General features: G+C 41.5%; 2 protein-coding genes across 4 annotated transcripts in view; both read right to left on the bottom strand.

The window, feature by feature from the left end:
- The window catches only part of ptprb (protein tyrosine phosphatase receptor type b), a 29,973-nt gene extending 13,808 nt beyond the window's left edge, over window positions 1–16,165 (bottom strand). Inside the window, exons 1-17 of one of the 2 annotated variants that reach the window (XM_069139358.1) lie at window positions 15,711–16,165; window positions 10,958–11,390; window positions 7,669–7,806; window positions 7,406–7,546; window positions 7,061–7,321; window positions 6,723–6,989; window positions 5,947–6,063; window positions 5,710–5,856; window positions 5,371–5,488; window positions 4,609–4,754; window positions 2,476–2,742; window positions 2,181–2,239; window positions 1,786–1,987; window positions 1,602–1,699; window positions 1,233–1,398; window positions 1,016–1,146; window positions 35–182 (exon numbers count right to left, since the gene is read on the bottom strand). In XM_069139358.1, coding sequence (XP_068995459.1) covers window positions 35–182; window positions 1,016–1,146; window positions 1,233–1,398; window positions 1,602–1,699; window positions 1,786–1,987; window positions 2,181–2,239; window positions 2,476–2,742; window positions 4,609–4,754; window positions 5,371–5,488; window positions 5,710–5,856; window positions 5,947–6,063; window positions 6,723–6,989; window positions 7,061–7,321; window positions 7,406–7,546; window positions 7,669–7,806; window positions 10,958–11,390; window positions 15,711–15,785 — 2,914 coding nt within the window. In that variant the 5' untranslated portion in view covers window positions 15,786–16,165. Of the gene's footprint in view, window positions 1–34; window positions 183–1,015; window positions 1,147–1,232; window positions 1,399–1,601; window positions 1,700–1,785; window positions 1,988–2,180; window positions 2,240–2,475; window positions 2,743–4,608; window positions 4,755–5,370; window positions 5,489–5,709; window positions 5,857–5,946; window positions 6,064–6,722; window positions 6,990–7,060; window positions 7,322–7,405; window positions 7,547–7,668; window positions 7,807–10,957; window positions 11,391–12,812; window positions 13,095–15,710 lie in introns of those variants that run through there. The other variant, XM_069139359.1, reaches the window with a different exon arrangement.
- A 1,832-nt stretch (window positions 16,166–17,997) lies between these two features.
- ptprr (protein tyrosine phosphatase receptor type R) overlaps window positions 17,998–24,703 on the bottom strand; it is a 26,818-nt gene continuing 20,112 nt past the window's right edge. For both annotated transcript variants that reach the window (XM_069139368.1, XM_069139366.1), the window contains 6 exons: window positions 24,457–24,536; window positions 23,371–23,508; window positions 22,662–22,772; window positions 22,431–22,582; window positions 22,219–22,332; window positions 17,998–21,929 (listed from right to left, as the gene is read on the bottom strand). In XM_069139368.1, the coding sequence (XP_068995469.1) occupies window positions 21,836–21,929; window positions 22,219–22,332; window positions 22,431–22,582; window positions 22,662–22,772; window positions 23,371–23,508; window positions 24,457–24,536 (689 nt within the window). In that variant the 3' untranslated portion in view covers window positions 17,998–21,835. The remainder of the gene's footprint in view (window positions 21,930–22,218; window positions 22,333–22,430; window positions 22,583–22,661; window positions 22,773–23,370; window positions 23,509–24,456; window positions 24,537–24,703) is intronic.

The raw sequence follows: 24,703 nt of genomic DNA, 5'->3' as shown, positions 1-24,703 counted from the left end.
AAAATCACCACGTTCACGTCGGCCGACGTCTCACCCGTCCTGCCGGTCGTTGTGTTGCTGTTGGTCAGCTTCCCGCTCAGTGATTGGACGGTGATGGAGTAGGCGTGGCCTGGGATCAAGTCCCTAAAGTCCAGCGAGGACACGTGTTTGGGGACGGGACGAGTCTCAACGATGACTTTGTCCTGGAGACGGGAAGGAAGTGATGACAAAAATCTTAAACATCCATCATTTATTAATTCACCCATCAATCATAGCTCCGCCCACCAAATCATTATTCCATTTTTTTTTTTTTTTACGTTAAAATGTTTTATCTTATGTTCTTTATGTTGTATTTTGTTTTTGATGTGTCCTTTTTTTGTGTTATATCTAAAGCAAAAGAAAAATGAAAAATCCATTCATATCTAACGTATTTACATTCGGTTCCTTCGGTGTTCCTCAGGGATCCAGTTCAGGCCCCATTTTATTTGGATTATATTCAGGTTCAAAACTGTTGCTGCTGTCAAAATAAAAGATCTTTTAAATATGAGTTTTTAATCGATCAACATTTTTTAGATTTTGCAGTGGATTTTCTCAAATAAAAAAAATGTACATAATTTGTGGCGTTTTAAGTGAATTTTTTTAGGTTAAATTGCAGGAATTAGCAAAATTTGCAAGTTAACGAAAGCAAAATTGCAACTTCTTTCTAAAGACTAATCTGTGCTGACTTCCTGTTTTTTCCTGAATTTCTTTTTTGCAAAATTGCAAGCTGCCACATAACGAGGAATTTGCGTTAATTATTTCCGTCTACACCAGGTGGCGCTGCAGAGTTAACGTACAATAAGACAATGTGGGAGGATTAAGCTACAAAAATAAAATTGTACACATTTTATTTATGTATTTCTACATTTTTTTTTAATTTAAAATCTTAATTTGAGTCTCTAACTCGTATCTCGATGAAGTAAAAAGTCGTATATTTGTACATCGCTCTGTCGATACTGAAGCAGAAATAAAGTCGTGGAGTGAACGGAGGACTAACCGGCATCGACAGGGACACGATGAACATGTCCAGGTCTCCGTCTCCAGGCGTCCAGGAGGCGATCAGTCCCCCCACCGAGTCCTTGGGACCGGACTGAGGCGCCAGGCGGAGGTTCCCCACGACGCTGGGGACTGGACGGGAGATAGACGGGACGTTAAAGTACCGCGACTCTGAGCGGTTCAAAATAAATGGCTGGACGGGCGCTCGGACGTCGCACCTGTCCGTCCCTCGATGAACTGCGCCCTCTGGTACGGCCCGCTGAACGTCGACACCACGATCTTGTAGAGCCGGCCGGCGGTCAGAGAGGTCAGCCGGTGGTGTCGCACCTCGCTGGCCAGAATCACCGGAGGGAAAACACGCGTGTCGTTGAAGAGCAGCGTGACCTGCAGGGGCAGGAAGTGATGTCACGAGGTTCGTCAACAGAGACGTGTCACGATAAATTTGAACATTTTTAAACAATTTCAGAGTTCGTTGTTTTGAGAATAACTCATTATTCCATAAATACATGGATATAGAAAAAAAAAAAAAAGTATGTATATAAGCCCCGTTGGTCCTTAAAGCCTCCATGAATCTGTCTGAGTCACACCTCATAGTGGTCCACGTCTCCGGGGGCGGGGCTCCAGGTGATGTTCAGATCACCTGTTCCTGCGTTGCCTAGCGACAGACTGCTCACAGCAGCAGGAACTAAAAAAAAAAAAAGACTCAGAATGATCAGTGGAAAATAAAAACACAAAAATAAAAACACCTGTAATGTTTGTTTTCAGACTCACAGGTGCGTCCGTCGGTGGAGACGCTGCTGACGTAGTCGCCGCTCCACGTTTCCACGGTGACGGTGTAGAGCCTCCCCGGCGTCAGAGACGAGAAGACGCACTCGTGTCCGGCGGAGACGCTCTTGTTCTGCAGGACGCTGTGGTTGTAGCAGATCAGAACCACATAGCGGTCCAGGTCTCCGGCCGCGTGACGCCAGTACACCTGAACGCAACACCACACGCCAACAACACGGATGTAATATCTAACACATATGAGGAAATATGACATTTCACAATCAATCAGACCCAGTTTCATTTAACTCATTTGATGTGTTTGATAATTAGTTGTGGGGTTCCTCAGGGTTCACCGTTGGGCCCCATTTTGATTTTAATTTTGATTTGTTTTGCAGACGCACCTTGAGGAAGTCGTCTCTCGCAGAGTGAACAGCTGTTGGATTTTGCACAGTGGCAGGTTCTGCAAGAAAGACAGACAATATAAGCGTGTTTTAAAACCTCTAACATAACAAGAAGTTTCAGTTTAATACGAGCTAATCTTTTTTTGTTTTTTTGGGATGTGAAATATACACAGAAATACTAAATAATATAAATTATTATATTGTAATTATAATATACATATTATTAAATATATATATTATTAAATATAAATAACTGAACACGAGTGTGAACAAAGAGATCTGAATGTGTCCTTACGCGTGCGAGCCTGGACCACGGTGGCGTTCTCCATGCTGCCGCTTCTCGTTACTATGACGACCGAGTAGAGCCGCCCGGCCACCAGCGAGCTGAAGGAGCACTCGGGCGGCGAGGAGCGGGACACGGCCAGCGTGTGGACGGTCCCCCTGCCGTCCTGAAGACGGACGACGTAGCTGTCCACCACGCCGGGCACGTGTTGCCACGACACCTGCAGAGCATCCGACCTGCCGCCGTTAGCTACGGTTACCTCGGAGACCGACGCCGGGGCTGAAAGTAAAAGATGATCGTCAGTTTGTAAATGTTTGTTAGTAAATGAAGAATAAATAACTTTAAGAATACGATAAGTGGAACCAAATATTTAACTTGAATTACTTGCATATTTTACGCTAATCTTTTAAATCATTTAAAATCACATTATTTATTCATATTTCTTAAAATTTTCCTTTAAAACAAACAAACAAAAGAAAAGTTAGACCTTATCTTGATAATATAAACTGTTCCCTATCTTTCTAGTCACATCAACAGCTCCGTTTATCGACCAATAGATGGTTATCTGAGGGGGCTGTGGGCGGGGCTTGTTTTTGTTTTTCTCCAGTCTGAATGCTGATTGGTTGTCGGCTGAATAACACGCATATATGCACGCACGCACGCACACACACACACACACACACACACACACACACACACACACACACACACACACACACACACACACACACAAAGTGTCCTGAAAATAACTGGGGCTTTCTGTGGGAACACAATAGGTGGTCTGAGCAGGAAGTGTGGGTGTGGGAGTGCTGGTACATCTATCCTTATGAGGACCTAAGTGAAGTTTTGACCTTGAGAGGACAGCGAGAGGACAGCGAGGACGTTGTGTTTGGGGCGGCACTTCAAAGGACCGTTTGACGGGTTCAGACTGGGTTTAAGGGTCAAGTTCAGAACCAGGTTTAGGTTTGGGGCGAGGGTCCCAAGAATGCAGCATGTCAATCACAGTCCCCACAAAGATAGATACACTAACACGCGTGTAGGCAGAAAGTCTTTGAGAACTGGGAGTTTCTTTCTTTGTGTTCGTGGAACATTCCAGACCTTTTTGGCATTTCAGCCATTGTTCTACAAACCGTCTGATGTTATCGCAGAACACACTTTTATCCACCATCTTTGTGAGGACCCTGGACTCCCACCCATTGCAGCTAAATGTCAGGTCCCAAACAAAACCTGATTCTAACGTGAACCCTGAAACCAAGTCTGAACCTTCAAACGGCCCTTCGAATGTCCAGAACCGAGGACCAGAAAGAATTTGTGTTTTTTTTTCCACAAAGCAGATTTTTTTGGGGAGGATTTGAAGCATACGTTAACAACTGCAGATTGGTGGAGTAGCATGAAAGCAGAAAAAAATTAAACAGGGAGAAGCGAATACAAACATTTTTATTTCATATCCCAAAAAAATTTTGTGTTTCAGCTCAGTGTAGAATATTTTCTGAAAAGCGTTGTTGGGATACACTTTGGTTAAAATCTGCGTCTTGGATTTCTGATTATAAAAAAAAAAAAAGTTTGTTGACTCTGGAAACAGTCTCAAAATATTCTCACAAAAATTACAAAAAAATGCTCTTGCAAAATTCCCCAAACATTTTCTTAAAAGTCTTAACTTAAAAACTATAGACGTAATAATTTCACATTTATTGCTGTTTTGAGTTGCAGTTGAAATGCCGTTTGTTTGTAAACAGATCAGGTTTATGATTTCAATTATGATTTCATTTGGAGAATCAAGACAGTTTTAAGTTAATTTTTCTGATGAAGAGTGAAGCTAACTCTAATTTTTTTTTAATTTTTTTGGTTAATTTTCCAACACTCAGTGGAATCAGGAAGTTTTCAGACGTCCAAACTGTTTGTTAATGTTCCTGTTTTGTCTGCTGGTTGTTTGGTCGTTGAGTTTTTCCTGTTAGCAGCAGCTGAATGTGTTTCTCTGTTTGGGAATATTGTCTCTACACAATGAAGATCCCGAATCACCCCGTCTTACATAAGCGTGTGCGTCAGTGTGCGTTTGTGTGTCGTGATCTCGTCAGTTTTTTTCTGGCTTCGCGGCAGCTCGGACTGTTCGGAGATATCAGAGATAAATTGTCGGTTTCAGGTCACCTGTGCGAGCCTCCAGGCTGGTGGGTTTAGACCACAGCTCCCCGCTGACGGTGGCGGTCTGCAGCCTGTAGAGGGCGCCGGGCGTCAAACCGCTGAGCAGCAGAGAAGAAGCAGCAGCTGGAACGCTGTAGTTCTGAACCACAGCACTGGAGGGAACGGACAGTTTATTACACACGATGATGTAGAGAACACACATTTTTCCATGTTCAGACAAAAATCCTCCTGTTTTTATGAATACATCTAAAAACACTCTGGTGTTACACTGAAATCTGTCCCCTGATACCCACTGGGTTTTGCCATCACGGCTGCCAAACTAGAACCTCCTCCAACCAATCAGCTGTCAGTTTCCAGACTCATAATATGTATTGTGGAGACTTTGAAGAAACTGGTCCAATAAATCTGATACTGACAGAACACAAAGTCGTTGCCATGACAACAGACAATGCTTCAAATCTGGACGTCGCTGCAGAGAAGCTACAGATTCTACAAGGCGGATGCTTCGCACACATTCACAAGAATGGGACGAGGACATGAGGACACAGTGACCTTTGACCCCCCAAACTCTAATGAGGTCATCGTTGGGACCAAGTGAACGTTTGTGCCAAATTCAATGAAATTCCCAAAAGGTGTTCCTGAGATATCGTTCACGAGAATGGGACGGACGCCCCCCAAAATTGCTAGCAGTTTCCACCTGCTTCCATTGTTTGTGCTAAGCTAGGCTAACCGCCTCCTGGACACACGATAGGAAGAAGAAGGACTCACCCGTCCTGCAGCAGGGTCAGCGTGTACGAGTCCACGTCTCCCGGCGGTTTATCCCACGATGCCTGGAGGCTGTCGACTCCCGAGCTGGTCAGCGTGATGGTGTGCAGCGCCATGGGAACTGCAACACGCGCAAAACACACGGTCCAGGTACACGCGAGGATTTAAAAACACGGAGGATGTACGGTGGCGATAGTATATCAACATCTTTAAAACATCTGGGAAAAAAGCCAAGAAGTGTCAATAATGTTCTGTAGAACTATGTCATCATAATAATAAGAACGATAATCAAAATTTTCATAAAAATGAGTTGAGTCAAGTTATTTCACATTTCACACACACCTGTCCTCCCCTCCACGGACACAGAGGCGTTCAGCTTCCCGCTCCTGGTCGTCACGGTGATGGCGTACCGTCTCCCGGGCGTGAGGACGTTGAACGTGCACTCCCTCATGTTCGGCTCCACCTCTCTGGCGTCCGAAGTGGCGTTTGCTGTCGGGACGGCGGTGATTGGAATAATAAGAACATCATTGATCTACAACAGTTTCACATTTCATCTGAAACATTCAACCGCGTCATCACCGTAGCCGATGGTGACCAAGTAGCCGTCACGTGACCCGGAGGGGGCGTGGCTCCACATGGCGCTGAGGGAGGTCTCGTCCGAATGTCGAATGTGGAGGTCGGACACCGGAGCAGGAGCTGCAGACATGAAGGGACTTATTTATAATAATACACATTTTCTGTCATATATATATATATATCCTGTCTATCAACTTAATATATATTAATGTTCCTGTATATTTCTGTATAATCTCATGTTTTCTAATATATTTCTGCAGCTATGAACTGTATGTTTCTGTAGTTTTGTTTGGTCACTTATTTTTGTAATAATTTACATTTTCTGCCATTTATTTCTATACAAATATGCAATTCATGTTTTTTTGTTGATGTTTCTCGTTATGGATTTAAAAAGGAGTGTATTTTTTTTACTTAAATACATAAATGAACATAATTATTCATATATTTCTGTAGTTTTATAAAAGCACTCTTTGTGTAACAATATATTGTTATATATTCAAAAACAAATGTTAAATTTGTGCTACATGTATTTCATGTTAGATATTTACTGTTATTATTAGATTTATTGTTTATATTAATATTCATGTTATATATTTAAACAGTATATTTTAGGAGCAATTCAGTGTTTCACATTAAAAAAAAAAGCAAACGAAGGAATTTACACATATAAAATAGAATAAATATGATTTAAAAAAAACTGCCAAGATTGGAAAAATAGTTATTAAAGAGAGTTATTAGGAAATAGGAATATATATACGGAAATAGAAAGTGAGCTGGACCTGTTGCTCCGTCACAGCTGCTCTCGGCCGTCAGTCCTCCGCTCTCCACCTTCAGCACGGCTCGGTACGTCCTGCCGGGCGTCAGCCTCGTCCCGGGGAAGATGAAGTTCACGGCCTCTCGGTCCGGAGCAGCGCTGACTAACTCCCGGGAGCCGTCGAACAAGAACAGCCTGTAGTTCTCCCAGAGGCCAGCGGGGGGCGACCAAACCAGGAGGAGGCCGCCGGAGGAGGACGGAGACAAAGAGAGGAGGGACGCCGCTGATGGAGCTGGAGACAGAGACACGATGAAGACACACAGAAAGAAGAAGAAAGACGAGAGAGTCGTTGCTACATCTCACCGGTCCTGATGGTGAAGTCCGATTGGTTCGTCAGGCCGCCGCTCCGTGACGTCACTGCGAGCTGATAGGCCGAGCCGGGAGTCAGTCGATGGAAGGAGACCTCGGTGGCGTTCGGAGGCAGCGTCGTCTCCCGGAGACGCGAGCCGTTAGACGACAGGGCGACGGAGAGCTCATCCAGGTCGCCTTCGGGCCGTTGCCATGACAACGACATGCCCGTGCCGTTGTTGAAGTCGGTGGTGACGTTGGAAACAGCAGAGGGCGCTGAAGAGAAAACAGACTCGCATATTAAAATGTAGTTCTTGTTCGATTTATTTCCTTCCATCCTTCCTCTCTCTCTCTCTCTACCTGTTTGAGCCTCGATCGTCCTGCTGTTCCGCAGCCCGCCCGCCTCCGTCACCACGGTAACGTTGTACAGGCGGCCCGGCGTCAGGCCGACCAGCGAGTGTTGGGTCGTCGTGCTCTCTAACGTCTCGTTCTTCAGCAGACCTGCAGACACAAGAAGAAGAAGAAATGGTCACATGACTCACGGCCGCTCGTTGATTGGACAGAAACTTGTAGAAGATTATATTCATATTAAAAATCTCAGTTGCTGCCTGAGGCTCGTCTACCTGACTGGTCGGGACTCCCGGGTCGCTCCCACAGCTGCAGCCTGAAGCGCTGCGTCCTGCCCGGGCCGGCCTGCCAGGAAAGTCCCAGGCTGCCGGAGGTCGTGGAGGTCAGCGTCAGGCCGAGCACCGCCGACGGCTCTGAAACGACACGACGCGCATAAAACTGACAAACTCTAAAAACAAGGTTACAGTGAAGCTTTGTGTCACGGAGAAATGCATTGTGGGAAAACTGGAGCTCTCAAACCGGGCGGCCTTGAAGAGTCAACAGGATTCCCGCAGCGCTCAGACTTTGATGTCACGGACACAAGACGGAGGCGACGGAGACGTTTCCTGTCGTCCAACTTCAAAAACAGATAATTCGCGTTAGATGAACCGTCCCGCTGGTTCGGGTTCGAGCTTCATAAATCCTTCAGTCTGTGTTGTAAACATCCTCCGACGGTTCGTCCCGTGTACGTTTATCAAAACGGAGAACGAACCCGGACGACTAACGATGTTTTTTTTCCCGTGATGTCGACCAATAGAAGAACAGAAACTATAAACATGGGACACGTAGAGACCGACAGTATCAGACATGTAAAACACGGCGGGATCTGATTGGTCGTTTGTCTTGAACAAAAAAAACCTATATAAAACCGTTGACGTAGCTTCCGTGAAGTCCTGGTTGCCAACTGTGATTCCACCCACCTGTCACTCAAAGCAGCCCCACCCCCTTAAATGTAATCCTCCATATAATTTAAACGGTGAGCGCTTACGTTAAGGGAACAGCTTTTATTACGTTCACAGAACCAGATTTATTTGTGTTTGATATAAATGTGACGTCTGCAGCCTCTTTTAGCTTCTAGATTTGTTTTTTTTGCGGGACATTTTCTGTCCGATGAAACTTCTGTAGCCGCAGATAAGAGACGAGCTAGCGAAGATGCATGTTCTCCCTGTGCTTGCGTGGGTTCTCTCCGGGTTCTCCGGCTTCCTCCCATCATCTAAAAACATGCACCTCAGGTCAGGTTACCTGGCGCCGTGCTAGTGGCAGCCTGCTGCAGCAGCTCCCCCCTGAGAGCCCCCCCTGAGAGCCCCCCTGCTGTAGTGAAGACATTTCCCCTCTGGGATTAATAAAGTGAATAAAATCAACACAAAAAAAAAAAAATCAAGAGGCCGGTTTTTCATTTTTCCCCTGTGGAGGTGGTGGAGACCAAAAACGGAGCTAAAAGATGAAGGAATATTGGACTCGTGTTGCTCTTTAACTCCTGAATGTTGTAATTACATCTTTTTTTTTTTTGCATCTCTGCTTGTGAAGCTACTTAAAGAGTTAAAAGTAAAAATAAATCAGCGGAGGCGGTCGGAGCTCTAAAAGGTCGCTGGGACGTCGCGGTCCAAAGATAAGAAAACACAAAACGCACAAGTGTTTTGCATCGCTGAGATGGTTTACTGTTGGGACCCGAGTGGGCGCCGCAACACCCAGTTTCCTGCATATGTACACAAACACACACACACACACACACACACACACACACACACATATATACACACACACACACACACACACACACACACACACACACACACACACACACACACACACACACACACACGCCCTCACGCCCTTTCCCACAGAACAAAGAAACAATGGAGGCAGGAAACGGCCGAAGCCCGGGAGCTCTGCCCGCGATGGAAATACACGCCGAGCGTCCAACTTCTGTTCTGGACGTCCGCCAGCGGCGAGACACTCATGTGCTTTTCTTTTTGGAGGGTTTCTATCCGAGGGGCATCGGCCGGGCCGCCGGTTCCTGTCAGCTAATCACAAAGCGGCAGCGACGGGAAGCTTCGCGACATCAACTCAAAGACACGGAGGGTCGAGCCGTCGAGTCGCTTCAAACGGCGAGAGCTCAGAGGAGATGGAAACAATACGAGCAGAAACAGGTACTGACCTCAGGTCTGCTCTAACGGCACCGAACAAAACGGAGGAAGATACGAAGAAAAGCTTCAACGTTAATTATTTCAATATTGAAAAGTAATTATGAAATATAAACAATTCTTAAAATGGATTTCTGTTTGAATACTTCCTGTGTGAGTTTGCAGCCTCCAGCTCTGAAAAGTGAAGCCAATGAAAAGCATTCATTAGATGTTAGGACTCATATGTTTGGGGGCGGGGCTGTTTGATTGACAGGCCTGTGGTGCGGTAAGGTTTTTGGTGTATGTGGGCGGGGCCTAGTTTCAGTTTGATCCACCCCCCCCTCGTTCCTCTTCAGTTGATTCCCTATATGATCAGGTGGGTTTGTCACTTGTTAGCAAATTTAGTTTCCGGTGGCCACTTGCGGTACTGCAACGTAATAATCCTCCTTCGGTCCACAAGAAAATCTAATTAAATTCTTATCGGCCCTCAGTTATTAAAAGTCTTTAATAAAACTAACAATAATTTTTTTTTTTTACTTTCTATTATCTAATTTTTAATCCATAGAGGTCTTTATATTATTTATTCATTAATTTATTTATATACACCTTTTTTGGGGGCCAAAAAAACAGAAGCTGCTCGTTATATAACCGACTTTTCTTCATGTTTTCACAACGCAGAACGCGCCGCTAACTAATAACATTATTACTGGCTCGGCTCCACTTACATTAGTCATCAAGTGCTGCGAAATAAAACAGCCATCGCTCACGCTGTCAGTTACACCCCGAACTTTTACTGCTATAAAAACTCACGAAAAGTTGCAAGCTGACGCCACAAGTCAGAAGCAAATATTAAGACTTCTTACTTCTTTGATATATTCATTAATAAGGATTAGTACAAAAAAAAATTGTACTTTTTTCATGTAAAAATTCCCCAAATATTTCTCAAACTTGAGCTTATGTCCTTTTAATCAATGTTTAACATGTTTTGGGTTTTAACTGTTAACAAAAACATTTTAATTTGAAGTCTGCAGAGATAATTGCTTTTTGTACAAAAACACCTTTTTTTTTTTTTTCAAAATTGAGACAAATCAACGTCGACAGTCAGACTTTTATGAGCATTATTTTTGCGTTAATATTTCCAGAAGCAAAATGTATGACCTAAAAGTGACATTAATGTTTGATAATTCTTTAAAGGTTGAAGCAGAATTCATTGCAAATAATAAAAAAAATAATCTTTTATATCTTAAAAGTTTGATTACGTCGGTGTAACATGAAGTCTTTGTTTCTTATTTAACAATCTTGAGTTGCAGCAGAAGTTGGTGAGTAAAATGTTTTAGTGTCTGATATTTAACGGGTGCTCGGAGCGAACCGTTCTATGAACGCGGACCGGACGGAGACTCACCGGTGTTCGCCGTGACGTTTTTGGCCTCGTTGTCCGTCAGCGACTGGACCTGCAGCCGGTGGGCGGCTCCCGACTCCAGGTGATCCAACCTGCAGGTGAAAACCTGCCTCACGTTCCCTCCATCCTCCACCTCCAGCTGGTTGGTGCCCAGGTAGCTCTCTCCTCCTTCCTCCTCCTCTTCAACTCGTCGCTCCCTGACGCCGATCTCATTGGTCTCCAGCTCCTTTCCTCCTCCTCCTCCTCCTCCTCCTCTTCTTCTACACTCCGTGGCGTCGGCCTCGCCGTCCATAGACGACAGGGTGAAGGAGCAGTTGCGTCCCGGCGTGCTGACGGTCAGAGTTACCGAGTCCGGACCGGAGGACGGCTCGGAGACGGAGACGCTGCAGGGGACGGACGCTGTGAGGTTCTGAGTCGGAGCGGCTCGGCTCGCATCCTGACGGGACGTTAATCAGAAACAGCAGTGAGACCGAGCGTTGTTCAAAACAAATCTAAAGTATCGGCTGAATGAAGAGACACGAGAGACACGAGAGACATGAGAGACACGAGAGACACGAGAGCATTAAAAACCAACTAAAGCAAATGCAGCTCGGAGAAATATTAATAACTTAACAAGCTACAAATACTTGAAATTAGACTTTTATAAGTCCGTCTGTTGTTCTGTAATTCATCTTCACGACCCTTTATGACCTCCATATTTTTACACATCAAACTAAAAGTTGTTTCATTTATACATAAAAACAATAAGAAGGAAAAACGACAGCTGAATGTTGTCAGAAAACCACCTGGCTTTTTAAAAGATAATCATTTTTCAAAAGATTTGATGAGAAGAAATGCAAAGCACAAACTGAGCTTTAAATGACACGTTGAGATGGAAGTTTTGCCAAAAATACAGTTTGGTAAAAGAAATTAGCCAAAAAAACGCTTGGACACGTGTTGTTTTTATCTAAAAACAAGGTTTTAAAGTTGAGACATCTCAACAGAGACATAATCCAACTTCTATATTTCATACGAGCAATATTTTGGGTTTAAATTTAAAGAAACAAAAACTACGACCTGAAAGTGACAAAAAGCTTCGTCGAACTTCAGAGTTCGATGTCGCTGACATCGTTTCACCACTCGGTCGATAATGTTTCATATTTCTTTTAAACCGTTTTAAACAGAATACAGTTGAAAAAATACTTTTATATATTTAAAGTTTGATTGTTTTAAAACATGCTTTAACACACGTCGGTGTACCGTGTGCAGAACAAACGATGAAGGAGGATTTTCTTCAGATATTTGGATGCACCTGCTGCCTCTGATCTCCACGACGGAGGAAAAAACAAACGTTTACAGCCAGCGTTCAGATCTACAAACGAGTGTTTCGTTCCCAAAAACCAAGACGTTGGGTGGAGCTTCACTTTGATCCTATTGTTCGGATAAACCGTCCTGGAGACGGAGACGGGCGACGGCCAAGACCTCAGAAGGACGCAGCCAAATTCTCCCAAAGGAAACCCTCCATTTTTAAATGAAACTTTGACCCGCCGCCAAAAATATTCTTGTTTTCCTTCACATTTGACTCGCTGGTACAATTAAAGTCCCTGTAAAATATTCCATCTCTACACTAAAGTTCAAACGGCAGAAATAAAATAAGAAATGGTTTTGCAACCATTTCAAAAAGTTTGGGATGAAAACCTTCCCGACAAACTAAAACTTATCGTGTTTACACTTTTGTTTTTTGTGTGAATGAAACGACGTTGTGTGTAAATGATGAGTCTTACAGTAGGTTGAACTTCTGTTACATTTAAAAATTATATTAAAGTTGTTTAAATACAAAAGAAAAGAATAAAATTCTCGTCCTTTTTTGCCATCGTACCTCCAAATATTTATGAAGTCGTAAATTGATCGATATTTACGTCACATTTTTAGCAGGACTTCCCAACTGCGTGTAACCTTTGTGAGTCTTTATCACTTTTAGATTCCGCCATTTCAGCCGACCTCCGATATCTGACCTCCGACCTCCGACCTTACGTGTGATAATAGAGTCGGCGACAGTCGTTCTGTTTCCTCAAACACTTGGCGAGCCGAGGAGGAAATAAAACAATGTGTCACTGATAATGAAGTTCGGCGAGTTTAGAGGCAACGACGCAGAAGAAAGAGACGGAAATGAAACTGTACAGACATGAGAGGAAAACACTCTTCACGGACGTTGGGGTCGCTGCTTCTAAATCACCGTGACGACCACGATCAGAATCACCAGATCTGTACGACACATTTTCTAAAGGTCTTCCCACTGTGCCGAATTTACACGTTGTATTTGTATTTGTAGGTCTTGAACAAGTGTAGATTAGCAGTGGAGCTAATTACGGTAACACTAATGCTAATTACCGGCCATTTTACATTAGAAAAAGTCGGTTCAGGCCGGTTGGACATATCGAACATATCCAACATATCCAACATATCCAACATATCCAACAATATCCAACATATCCAACAATATCCAACAATATCCAACAACATCCAACAACATCCAACAACATCCAACATATCCAACAATATCCAACATATCCAACATATCCAACAATATCCAACATATCCAACAATATCCAACATATCCAACAATATCCAACATATCCAACATATCAAACATATCCAACATATCCAACAATATCCAACATATCCAACATATCCAACAATATCCAACATATCCAACAATATCCAACATATCCAACAATATCCAACATATCCAACATATCAAACATATCCAACATATCCAACAATATCCAACATATCCAACATATCCAACAATATCCAACATATCCAACAATATCCAACATATCCAACATATCCAACAATATCCAACAATATCCAACAATATCCAACATATCCAACATATCCAACATATCCAACATATCCAACAATATCCAACATATCCAACAATATCCAACAATATCCAACATATCCAACAATATCCAACATATCCAACATATCCAACAATATCCAACATATCCAACATATCCAACATATCCAACATATCAAACATATCCAACATATCCAACAATATCCAACAATATCCAACATATCCAACATATCCAACAATATCCAACATATCCAACATATCCAACAATATCCAACATATCCAACATATCCAACATATCCAACATATCCAACATATCCAACATATCCAACAATATCCAACATATCCAACATATCCAACAATATCCAACAATATCCAACATATCCAACATATCCAACAATATCCAACAATATCCAACATATCCAACAATATCCAACAATATCCAACAATATCCAACATATCCAACAATATCCAACATATCCAACATATCAAACATATCCAACATATCCAACATATCAAACATATCCAACATATCCAACATATCCAACAATATCCAACAATATCCAACATATCCAACATATCCAACAATATCCAACATATCCAACAATATCCAACATATCCAACATATCCAACAATATCCAACAATATCCAACATATCCAACATATCCAACAATATCCAACAATATCCAACATATCCAACAATATCCAACAATATCCAACATATCCAACAATATCCAACATATCCAACATATCAAACATATCCAACATATCCAACAATATCCAACAATATCCAACATATCCAACAATATCCAACATATCAAACAATATCCAACATATCCAACAATATCCAACATATCCAACAATATCCAACATATCCAACTCACAACATTCACGACGGAGATTCAAGCCCGCGAGAAAACAATGCTAATTTTCTTTAAAAAGATATCTGTTTCGTAATCCTAACCACGTTGTTTTTCACGCCTCGAGACAGCAAAGCGTGACAGTGACACGCTTCAGTGTCACTGGGAGGGTTTTATACGTGATACGAACTCTGATGTCAAATAAATCATGCCCACTCCCGGTTGGTTAAGTGACCAGCTCGTTAGCTAACCGCCAGCTAAATTCACGACTTTTATCTCCGTTTCAGCCAACCGTCTTTACGAAAAACAACATTTTAGATTGATCATTTTGGAATATGTTGATGCTCCGATGTATGTTGGTGACGTATTAACGTAAAACAAATCTACTTAATGATGTTCTCATTAAGACAAGGAGCCTTCAAACAAGACAATTTGTTTGTTGTAACACAAATATTTTCTTGTTGAGATACGTTCAGAAGGTGCAAATATCAACAACAACAACATTTTCAGTTTGTTTTCAGTCCTAAAATATGGACTGAATTTTCATTTCAGCAAGTCATATAATTTATAGTTTGTTTTAAAGACAAATATTTGTATAAAATAACAAAAGCATCAACGTGACATCACAGAACATCTCAAAATATCTACAGAAAAATTTCATTTTTCTTTCTGTCTCAATTTAAAAATGTGTTTCAACACTATAATTTTACCCAATGAGAATATGATTTAATACCTGCTTATGTTACCTTCTGGACATTTTAAAAGTAGAATAATAGTGTTACAACAGAGTACAGATGTTCAATTATTCAAGAAAAGCTGTAATGCTTTTTTTTGATGTAACAACAAAAGTGAAATAAATATTCTTAATTGCTGAAGGTTATTTTTTTACTGTCAAAAAACAGCAGTAAGTTTACTCGTGTCATTTTTCACCTGAAAACATCAAGTTAAATCACAGACTTCTTCCCCAAAACTGACACTATAAAGTTTGATATTAAATTGGAAACTTATTTGTCCTCTTTGAGTTTCTTCACGAGCATCATTAAAACGTGGGACCGACCTGAAGCAGCAGCAGCAGCAGCAGCGAGGTGAACCACAGGCAGCAGAAACAACCGTCAACTTTACATTTCAACATTTTGATCCTCCTTCAGATCCTCCGACGGAGAATCCACCACCATAATCCTGAACCGGAGGCACGAGATCTTCCTTTCCGTTCACTGTTTAAAAGGAAAGATGTCAGAAGAAGATCCGGTTTTTTTTTGTCTCTCTTGGTTTTCAGCAATCAACGACTTCTTCCGGAAAAAGTGAAGTTTGAGAGAAAAACGACAGTTAAAAGTTGAATTTTTTTGATCTCGTATAAAACAAAATAATTCCTTGTTTGAGAGACGAGTTTTCATTGAATCCCGTTCTTCAGTCTTTTAGTTCGTCCGCCATCTCTACGGGTTCATCACCAACTCGAACTGCTTCACACTTCAAACTCAGACTTTCCTCTGGACTCTGCCTGTCTCACCGGCTGTGTGTCTCTCTTCCTGCCTGTCTGTCTCTCCGTCCTGTCTGTCGGCCTCTAACGGTGTCGAGGTCGGGACTCTCTAACGGACTTCCTCCAATCAAACCAGCAGCTCCAGTGAGTCACCGTGAAGGCACGACGGTCGGAGCTCGGCCTGGATGGAGGCTATAAATAGGACGACAGCAGCTCTAACGCGAGGTAGACGCTAAAAATAGGTTCGAGTCCCGCAGAGACGAGACGGTTGAGGAGTTGAAAAAGTTTCTTTGTCTCGACAGCGTCGTCTTTTCATCCGAGTCTAAATTCATCGCCTGCTTCTGATTCTGCTGCTGATGATGATGATGATGATGATGACAGTAAAAAAAAAAACGTTGTGATGGAAAACAAAGGCAGGACGGTTGGCAAGAAGTCAAACACTGAACGTAGTAATAATAATATGATAAAAAGCTGCATGTTTTGTAGAAGATAAAATAACATCATTAACTGTCAGTCACGGGTTTAATTTGTCCAAACAATGAGAGGAAGAAACACCTTTTTATGGGGAAGAAATGACGTAATTTGATGTTAATTATAGGGTAAATAAACATGCACACAACTGGTACACTTTCTTTGGTGACCATTTATTTTATACATCTGTAACTTCCTTAATAATTGCTCATGAACTTTCCAAGATTTATGTTAATAAATTATCCGAAAAATCAGACTTCCAGTGCGACAAAAGCTCCGTTTTAACCCGAGTAAATATAAATAATCTACTTTGGTGATTTATGTGTTTCTGTAAACCTGTTTGTCTGAATCTCTTTACACAAAGTAGATTCTCTAGCACTTCATTTGAGTAAATAAATCAAAAGGTGAACCAATTTCTTTATTGTTTGGAATTTATTTAGAAATCATAAATCCGCAAAATGAAACAAAGTTTTTGTGGCTTGATTATTTTTGAGGACCAATTCTGACAGAAGGACAATTAATTGTTGCCCACGTTTATCTTCTTCATCGCTTATGGATGTTTTATTTTATGAATTTGAAGTGCAGCATCTTTAAACACAGAAATAAATCTCATCCTTCCATGTATGTGACATTTTAACAGATAAATGACTTGATTATCTAAAAGATTCAATTTCTGTCATCAAATCCGATTTGAATTTATTCGTTTTTTATCTCGTTATATGTGTACATTCCTCCTCTTTGTGTTGTTTTGCTTCATATTTCTCGTATTTTATTTTGTTTAATTGTTTTCTATTGCTTAATTTGTTATTTTTGTGTCAATTGTTTTGAAGTGTAGTTTTAATTGTGTTGACATTGCAGAACAACGTTTGTTGTATAAATCTGCCTTTGAAATTGAAACTAACCACTATTGTGGTGTCACATTTACTTTTTCTAAAAACATTATCCTGAGATTATTTCATTTAAAGCATCATAATTATGATTAATATCATCTGTTTAAGATATGAAGTCCCGATGACCAGTCAGTGTTTGGTGAATTTTGTGTCACAAGTTAAAGGCCAAACTCCTTTTGTTTCAGTCGGTTTGAGCCACATTTAGTCATCCACACCTCTTTCCTTCCTTCCTGCTGCCCTCCTGTCTCACTCGCTCTCAATAATAGTTTCTAGGAACAAACGTTTCAGCTCCACAACATTGTCGAGTTGTGTGTCACGTGTATGTTTGTGTTACTAAAGTCCACCGAATACCTCGAACGATCCACAACAGTCAACCTGAAAACTGTAAATCCTTTTCACCAGGTCGGCGCTTCAGTCCTTTTGTAATATTTAACATGAGATGGAGGATAAAATAAACGTACAGTTGTTACCTGTTCGCAGCAGACTGAAGACGTGACGAGTCAGCGTTTGTCCCGTCCAGTGTCTTTAATGTTCAGATTACAGGTAACATTATTATATACGTAGATAGAGTAGATAACGAGGTTACAGCACTACTCGGTGGCTAATCTTCTGGACTATTACAACATTCAAGTTGATTAGTAATACATAAAAAAACAAAAACAAAAACATGTATTATAATAGACACTAATCAGCATCAAGTGTACTCTGACTGACCTGAAATGCCCCACAGCAGAAGTTTAAAGGGACCCTAATGTTTGTCATTTTAACATTTGTCACTTTACACATGATTCACCTGCTTCTCAGCGTGTTGCAGCTGCTCGTTAATTAGAAATGAAATCTGTCAATTTGGTATCTGGCTGATCAGAAAACGTTAAAACGCAACATGTCTGGCTAATAAATGCTGATTCCTGCTTTTTTTCTGTCACAGCTGCTGCAGATATACATCTCAGGGCAGACTTGGTGGCGTTAACGACGGTAGTATCTGAATGGTTTTATTGGTCAACAGGAGCTTCGTCCTGCCTGTGAACTCACGACTTACTGTTAGCGAGCGAGCAGACTGTGTTTGATCAGCAGAAGAGAACTGAAGCTCAACGACAACGAAATATCTTCTTTAGCTTACTTTGCAAAAAGGCAAACTTTTTAAATGAAGTGTAACGACACGAGCTAACGAGCCACGAAAGGGTTGTTTGATTTAAACGTTGGCTAAAATTGACTTTTTTTACTTGTTAGCTACTGCTAGCATAAGAACAGATCTTTACGTGAGCTGGAATTGCTTAATTTAGAAGCTAAAACTAGTTATTTCACCAGTTAATGTTACAGGTATATTTGGTAAGAAGTTTTCAGGTCTTCAGGCCAAACTTATTATTTCTTTAAGTTAGCTTCAGTTGCTTTGGTTGATGCTAAGTTTCAGTAAAATGCAGCTGCATGCTGGACTGGCAGAAAGTCCTGATCCAGGTCAAAATCAAGAGACCGGACAGAACTTGAGTCAGTGAAAGTTAACATTTCATTTCATGAGGACAAATTTCTCCCCGCCCCCCAAAAAAAGAAAACAACGTATATTTGGTCCCAATTATTTGGAGAATTTCCCATTTCTACATGCTAAGCTAACCTGCTGTGTGCTAACTCAAATATCCGTTGCTTAAGCCAACAACCGTTTATTATTGAACTGAAAGTTGAACATTGTCTCTATTGTTAGTTTTTTTGAAAATTATAGTTAACTAACGAACCCGTAACTTTACCCAAGAGGCTGTAAATTCTATTTAAATTCATCTCCACATTTCTTTCCCTACGATGTGATTGAAACCTGAAGATGTTTAAGGTCCCTTTGAGCTCCGTCAGCAGACAACAACGTCAAAGTGGAGGACATGAACCACATCCTACTGTACGGACACAATACTACGTCAGAGGCAGCGTGTTGTCGTCATCACCAAACATGGTTGAACGCACCGGAGTCTTCATCCAGAAGTTCAGTGTGTCCTCAGATACCAAGTCTGTACGGAAAGAATCAAAAATATATCGGTACGTAGAAAAAAGTCCTTCTCTTGTTTATTGTCCGTCGATTGTTCCGCTTCCCGACGCTCCGGTTTTAGCAGCAAGACTTCCGCGTCTGATGTCTGGATTTAAAAACGTAACTTCCCACGTTGAGTTGAACATCACTTGAACACGTTCTGCACAGCGTTGTCCCGTTATCACACAGAGCACATCGGACGTCTATGTTCTTCGTTACTGGCATTTACTGTTGAAACCTCAGCGCTCTGAAACACTGCACATACAGGAACTGAAAAAAAACTACTCTACTCTAAAATACATCGTTAAAAACTGATCTTCATCTCTTTATCGATTCAGGAGGTTTTGGATGTAACTGTTAAAATCCAAAGTCTGTACTTTTATTTCTGCTTTTTTCGTGTTTGTTTTGACGCAAATCTTTCAATTATTGCATTTTAAGAAGGAGGCTTAAACAGTTTTGGTTTCGAATCTGATTGTTCTTCAAACTTGTATTTTCTGTTTGTGATAATCAACTAAGAGCCAATTAATAATTCCATCTTTTCTCCTGCTGTCATTTAGAGATAAATGAGGTTTGTGGCCCAAAAACATCGAGCTTTCGTACGAATCAACAAAACGGCTGATCGCTGCTAAAGACATTGAAAACATGTAAAAACAGTATAAAAATAAAGTTATTATTCGTTTGATACACCAAAATAACGTACTCACTAGATAACATAATTTACAGCACCTCGTCCATGTGATGACTGCACCATTAAATTAGTTCACATTTTTTGGTATAAAGCAACGCATCACACAAAAAGGGGAATCGTCATGGCAACGACTACGACGAGACCAAGCGGCACAAAGTTTGTTGAGTCAGGAATGACTTTCAGCAATTTGGCCTTGTGAAGAAAAACGAAACGAGAATGGAAAGATATTATAACAGTTGGGATCAAATGTACGAACTGTAAGTGAAAGCTAACGGCAAAAGAGCCGCACTACTTTTTGAGATCATTTCTATTCCAGTATCTTCCATTTCCTTCTAGATCCTGTTGAAATTGTTCATTTGTCTTTCTAAACATTTTAATATAATGGTTGGTGTTGTGTCCAAAATCATTCAGTCTATTACTGAAATAGTTTCAGTACCTCTTCATTTAAAAAAAGATAAAACAACAATTATTTTGTTTGCATTCAAAAACTACAACTCCCATAATTCTTAGATTCAACACCAAAGCCTCATGAGAGCTGCACCTGTTGAACGGTACGAAAATAAATTGTTATGAATTATTTTTTAAGCTTTGCTTGGCAGCAGAAAACAAAATTAATTGGTTTAAGAAAATATTGCATTAGCATAGCGTGTTAGTTTAAGCATGAGCTAACAGGTTAGAACACAGAACCACTAAAGCGATAATTAGCCTCTAATTGCTTTGCTGTACGACTACAAGAACTAGTTTAGCATGAGATTATCTATCACTAAATTAGTTTTATTAGCTGTTAGCATGTGTTAGCATTTAAGACATTAGCAGTTGCAGATGGATTAACGCCAGGCTAATATTAAGTAATAACTAACACTGTCGGGTTTAACAAAAAAAAAAATCATATCAGAAAGTACAATTAGCATATTACAAAGCTAGTTAGCAAAGAGGCATTTGACTGAGCTGAAAGTTTACAGATATATTTGGTATCTCTAAAAAGGTTTAAATAAAGTTCTGGAAGTTGAGATCATGAAAACACCTCAGAACATAAAACCCGCTGCCAAACCAGTTAAAAGGGACATTTGAACTTGTTCTGAGGACCATAAAGTGCCTAAACTACAGAGTACAACACGACGTGCTGACGTCACAAACAGGGCGGGACGTGTCGGTTCAACGGAGCTCAACAAAAGATGCAACCAGCTAACAGTCATTTTCCATTCGGAAAGAACACCACGTTACAAAATCATTTTAAAATCCTATAAGACACAGAAACACATTTGTGTTATCGAACGATGTTTGATTCAGTTTCAGTCGTTCGAGCTATTTCTACACGTCCGTGACGGAAAAAGAGGTAACGGGACGATCCGACAGTCAGCGGGTAACAGGAAGTGAAGTGGGCGGGTCCATCGAGTTCATCTCTCGCCAACAACACACGAAGAAGAAAAAGTAGAGAAGAAGAAGAAGGGATATATTCCTGTTTCAGAAATTTACCTTTCTTCTTTCCTTCAGCAGGCTCCGCCCACAACAGTCCTAACTGGTTGTCCTTCAAACTCAACCACGTCCTCTAGAAGAACTCCCAGAACTCAGATCCCACCAGCTGACGGCTCGCTAACGTCAGCACACGTCCAGGTTAAAACCCGGAGCCTCCTGCGGCGGCGAGCGCTCATTGGCCGGTTTCTGCAGATAGGCGGGCCTCGTAAAATCTCAAGGCGTGATGGACGAACTCGTACTGCTCACCTGTCTGGATCATTCCTCCTCTGCAGGGAAAGACAGACGCTGTCGGTTAACGTGACAGTGAAAATAAAAAGAAACTAAACCGTCTGTGTTTGTTTAATTAACACAGAAGCATAAAGCCACAATATCTCGATCGCCCCCTGGTGGCTGATGGCGGTACAGGTCATCAGCTGATGAATTATCTGTAACGACCACAAAGACACAAAACAACAACAAAGAAACACAAAACAACAACAAGGAAACACAAAACAACAACACGGAAACACAAAACAACAACAAAGAGCACCAGTAGAAGTTGTGTTTGTACGTCACCTGTCAGCTCGCATCTGGCAGGTGATGCTCAGCACATCCACCACGCCCTCCAGCTTCATCTGCCGACAGCCTATCGTCGTGGCGATGAAGCATCCCGTCCGTCCGATCCCGGCGCTGCCAAAGCAAAGCATCGTGGGTAACGGTGTCATTCCAGACATTTTTTTTAAAATTAGCGGTAGAAAGTAGTAGACGCGCGTCTCGTCGGTCGGTACCTGCAGTGGACGATCACCGGTCCGGCGGCGGCGCGGCGGTCCGCCTCCACGTCGGCCGTCAGCTGCAGCAGCGGCAGCGTGGAGTCGGGCGTCTTGTGGTCGGGCCACGACGTGTACCAGTAGTGCTGCAGCACGCGGGTTTGATTCCCACTCTGCACACGTCAAACACACACGTTAAATAAATCCTCTTTCTCTGCGTCTGTAAAACCGAAGCAGGAAGCGGCGTCGTACCTTCAGCGTGAGGCTGCGAGCGGTGAAGTGTTCGTTCTCTCGGACGCTGTTCACCAACACTTCCACCTTCCCGTAGATCCCTCGCTTCTCCGGCCAGTACAGGACGCACTTCTACGGGGACACGGCGGGAACGAGACGGCTTGAAATACAGATGAAAGTTGTGACTTTTGACCATCAGAATTCGAATCCCTTCATCTTTGGGACGAAGTGAACGTTTGTGCCGAGTCGGAATTAAATCTCAATCCGTGTTTTTAAGATATTCGATTTTTGTGTGATGAATTTTTTGAGTCGCATCGCAAACTGGAAAGATGCGTGAATATGAAAACAACCTCCGTGTTTGTTCGGCTTGCTTTGGAAAAACTGAGATGTAAAAAACAAGATTTCCATTGATTGATTGTAGTAAATATTTTTTACTGAAATGAGAAAATCTACCAAAAAGGCGAATCAATGCACGTTTCCAGCGTTATACGAATCCGTTGTTTGCCATCAAACCACAAACAAGATGACCTCCATTTTAAATTTTGAAGCCAATTTTGAAAACCTAATAGAAAAATTCAAGTTACTTTTTGTTTCAGTCGTTAATTTCAGAAGCTTTTTCTTGACGTGGGGTTTTCAGTAAAACTTCGTTGAGGAATCCCACCTGATGCAAAACTTCTTCATCCGTGCGAGTCCTGTTGTTTCTAAAGTCTCAGCTCATGTTGAACGTTACCTCGTTCTTCTCCTTCAGCTTGGTGATCATGACGATGACCGGCGCCTCCTCCTGCCACGCCATCTGCCAGAAGTCGTTCACCGTGTTCACCATGGGACCCTGCGTGGCGATGAACGCCTTGTTGTCGCCGAGGTAACCCTGGGACGGGAGCCAATCACACGACACGGTCAGCGGAGGGTGGAAAGAACACTGTCGGCATGAGACCTGAAAGACTCAAGAATTTTCGTTTTCTAGAAATTAATTTTATTGGACTTATAATACCGTAAAAACAGATGGAAACTTTGTTTAGTTATTTTCTATAGTTATTTTTTTTTTTTTTTATAAAAATCGAATTTTACTGAAGAAAGTATTTTTTTTTAAAAGGCATCAAAATTTGCATCGAATTTTCTGTCATTTAAAAAAGTTAAAGGAGTAAAAAAGTGCAAAGAGTTAAAGTTCAGTTTTGGTCGTAACACTTTAAAAATCTCCAAATTTCGTATTAATTATGTGATAAATGTGTTTTCCGTGGACATCGTGAGGTTTTCACAGAGTTGGTTTGTAAAGTACGACGTGAACAGCCTCTGTTCTCTGTTCTGACCGTTTGAGTGGAGTTTCCTGTCAGGAAGAAAGTCTATTGTGTGCGACTTCTTCTACTTTCACTGAAATGTCGACGAGGAAACCAGAAGAAAAGAGAAAAAGGCTGCCGACATTCCTGACCGGCGAAGATATCGGTTGAATGTTTTCTTTTTTCTGGAGTTTAAAGAAGATTTAATGAAACAAAAGTTGTCGTAATTGACCGCAGCTAAACAGTCGGGAGTTATCTTGTTATCTTTTAAATAATTTGTGAAGGAGACGAGGAAAACACATCGTACAGAGGAAGGCTGACTATTTGTCGTAAACACAAAAATATCACGTGGATCAAAACAAAATGGATAAAATGAAGAACGCACATTAAAAGAAAAATCTAAATTATCTAAGAACTAATTTACAAAGTTATATAAAAGTTAATATTAGTACAATTTGGTTATTACAACAATATACAATCGATCAACTACACGTAGCTAACAGTAGATTTCAAATAACGTATTACTACTAGCTACTACTCACGCGTATGTAGTTAGCATTGATGTAGGAGCTCAGCAGGTCGTTGCAGCTCCTCGACTTCAGGATCACTCTGGAATGAGGATCTAGGAAACAAATCAAGGAGAGCAGATGAGGACACAAGGAAAGCAACGGAGTAAAAATACGAGAAGATCATTTATAACTGACATTTATGTTTAAACTGTTGGCGGCTCGATAGCATTTTACTGCTTCTATTAGAGTCCGTATCTTTCAGCTTGTTGCCTAGTTTTTG

Source organism: Embiotoca jacksoni, unplaced genomic scaffold, assembly GCF_022577435.1.
Source record: "Embiotoca jacksoni isolate LCO1_2020_lvr unplaced genomic scaffold, fEmbJac1.0.p SCAF_82, whole genome shotgun sequence".
Lineage (NCBI taxonomy): Eukaryota > Metazoa > Chordata > Actinopteri > Embiotocidae > Embiotoca > Embiotoca jacksoni.
The sequence above is the reverse complement of the archived record's forward strand: the minus strand, read 5'-3'. Positions and strand labels throughout refer to the sequence as shown.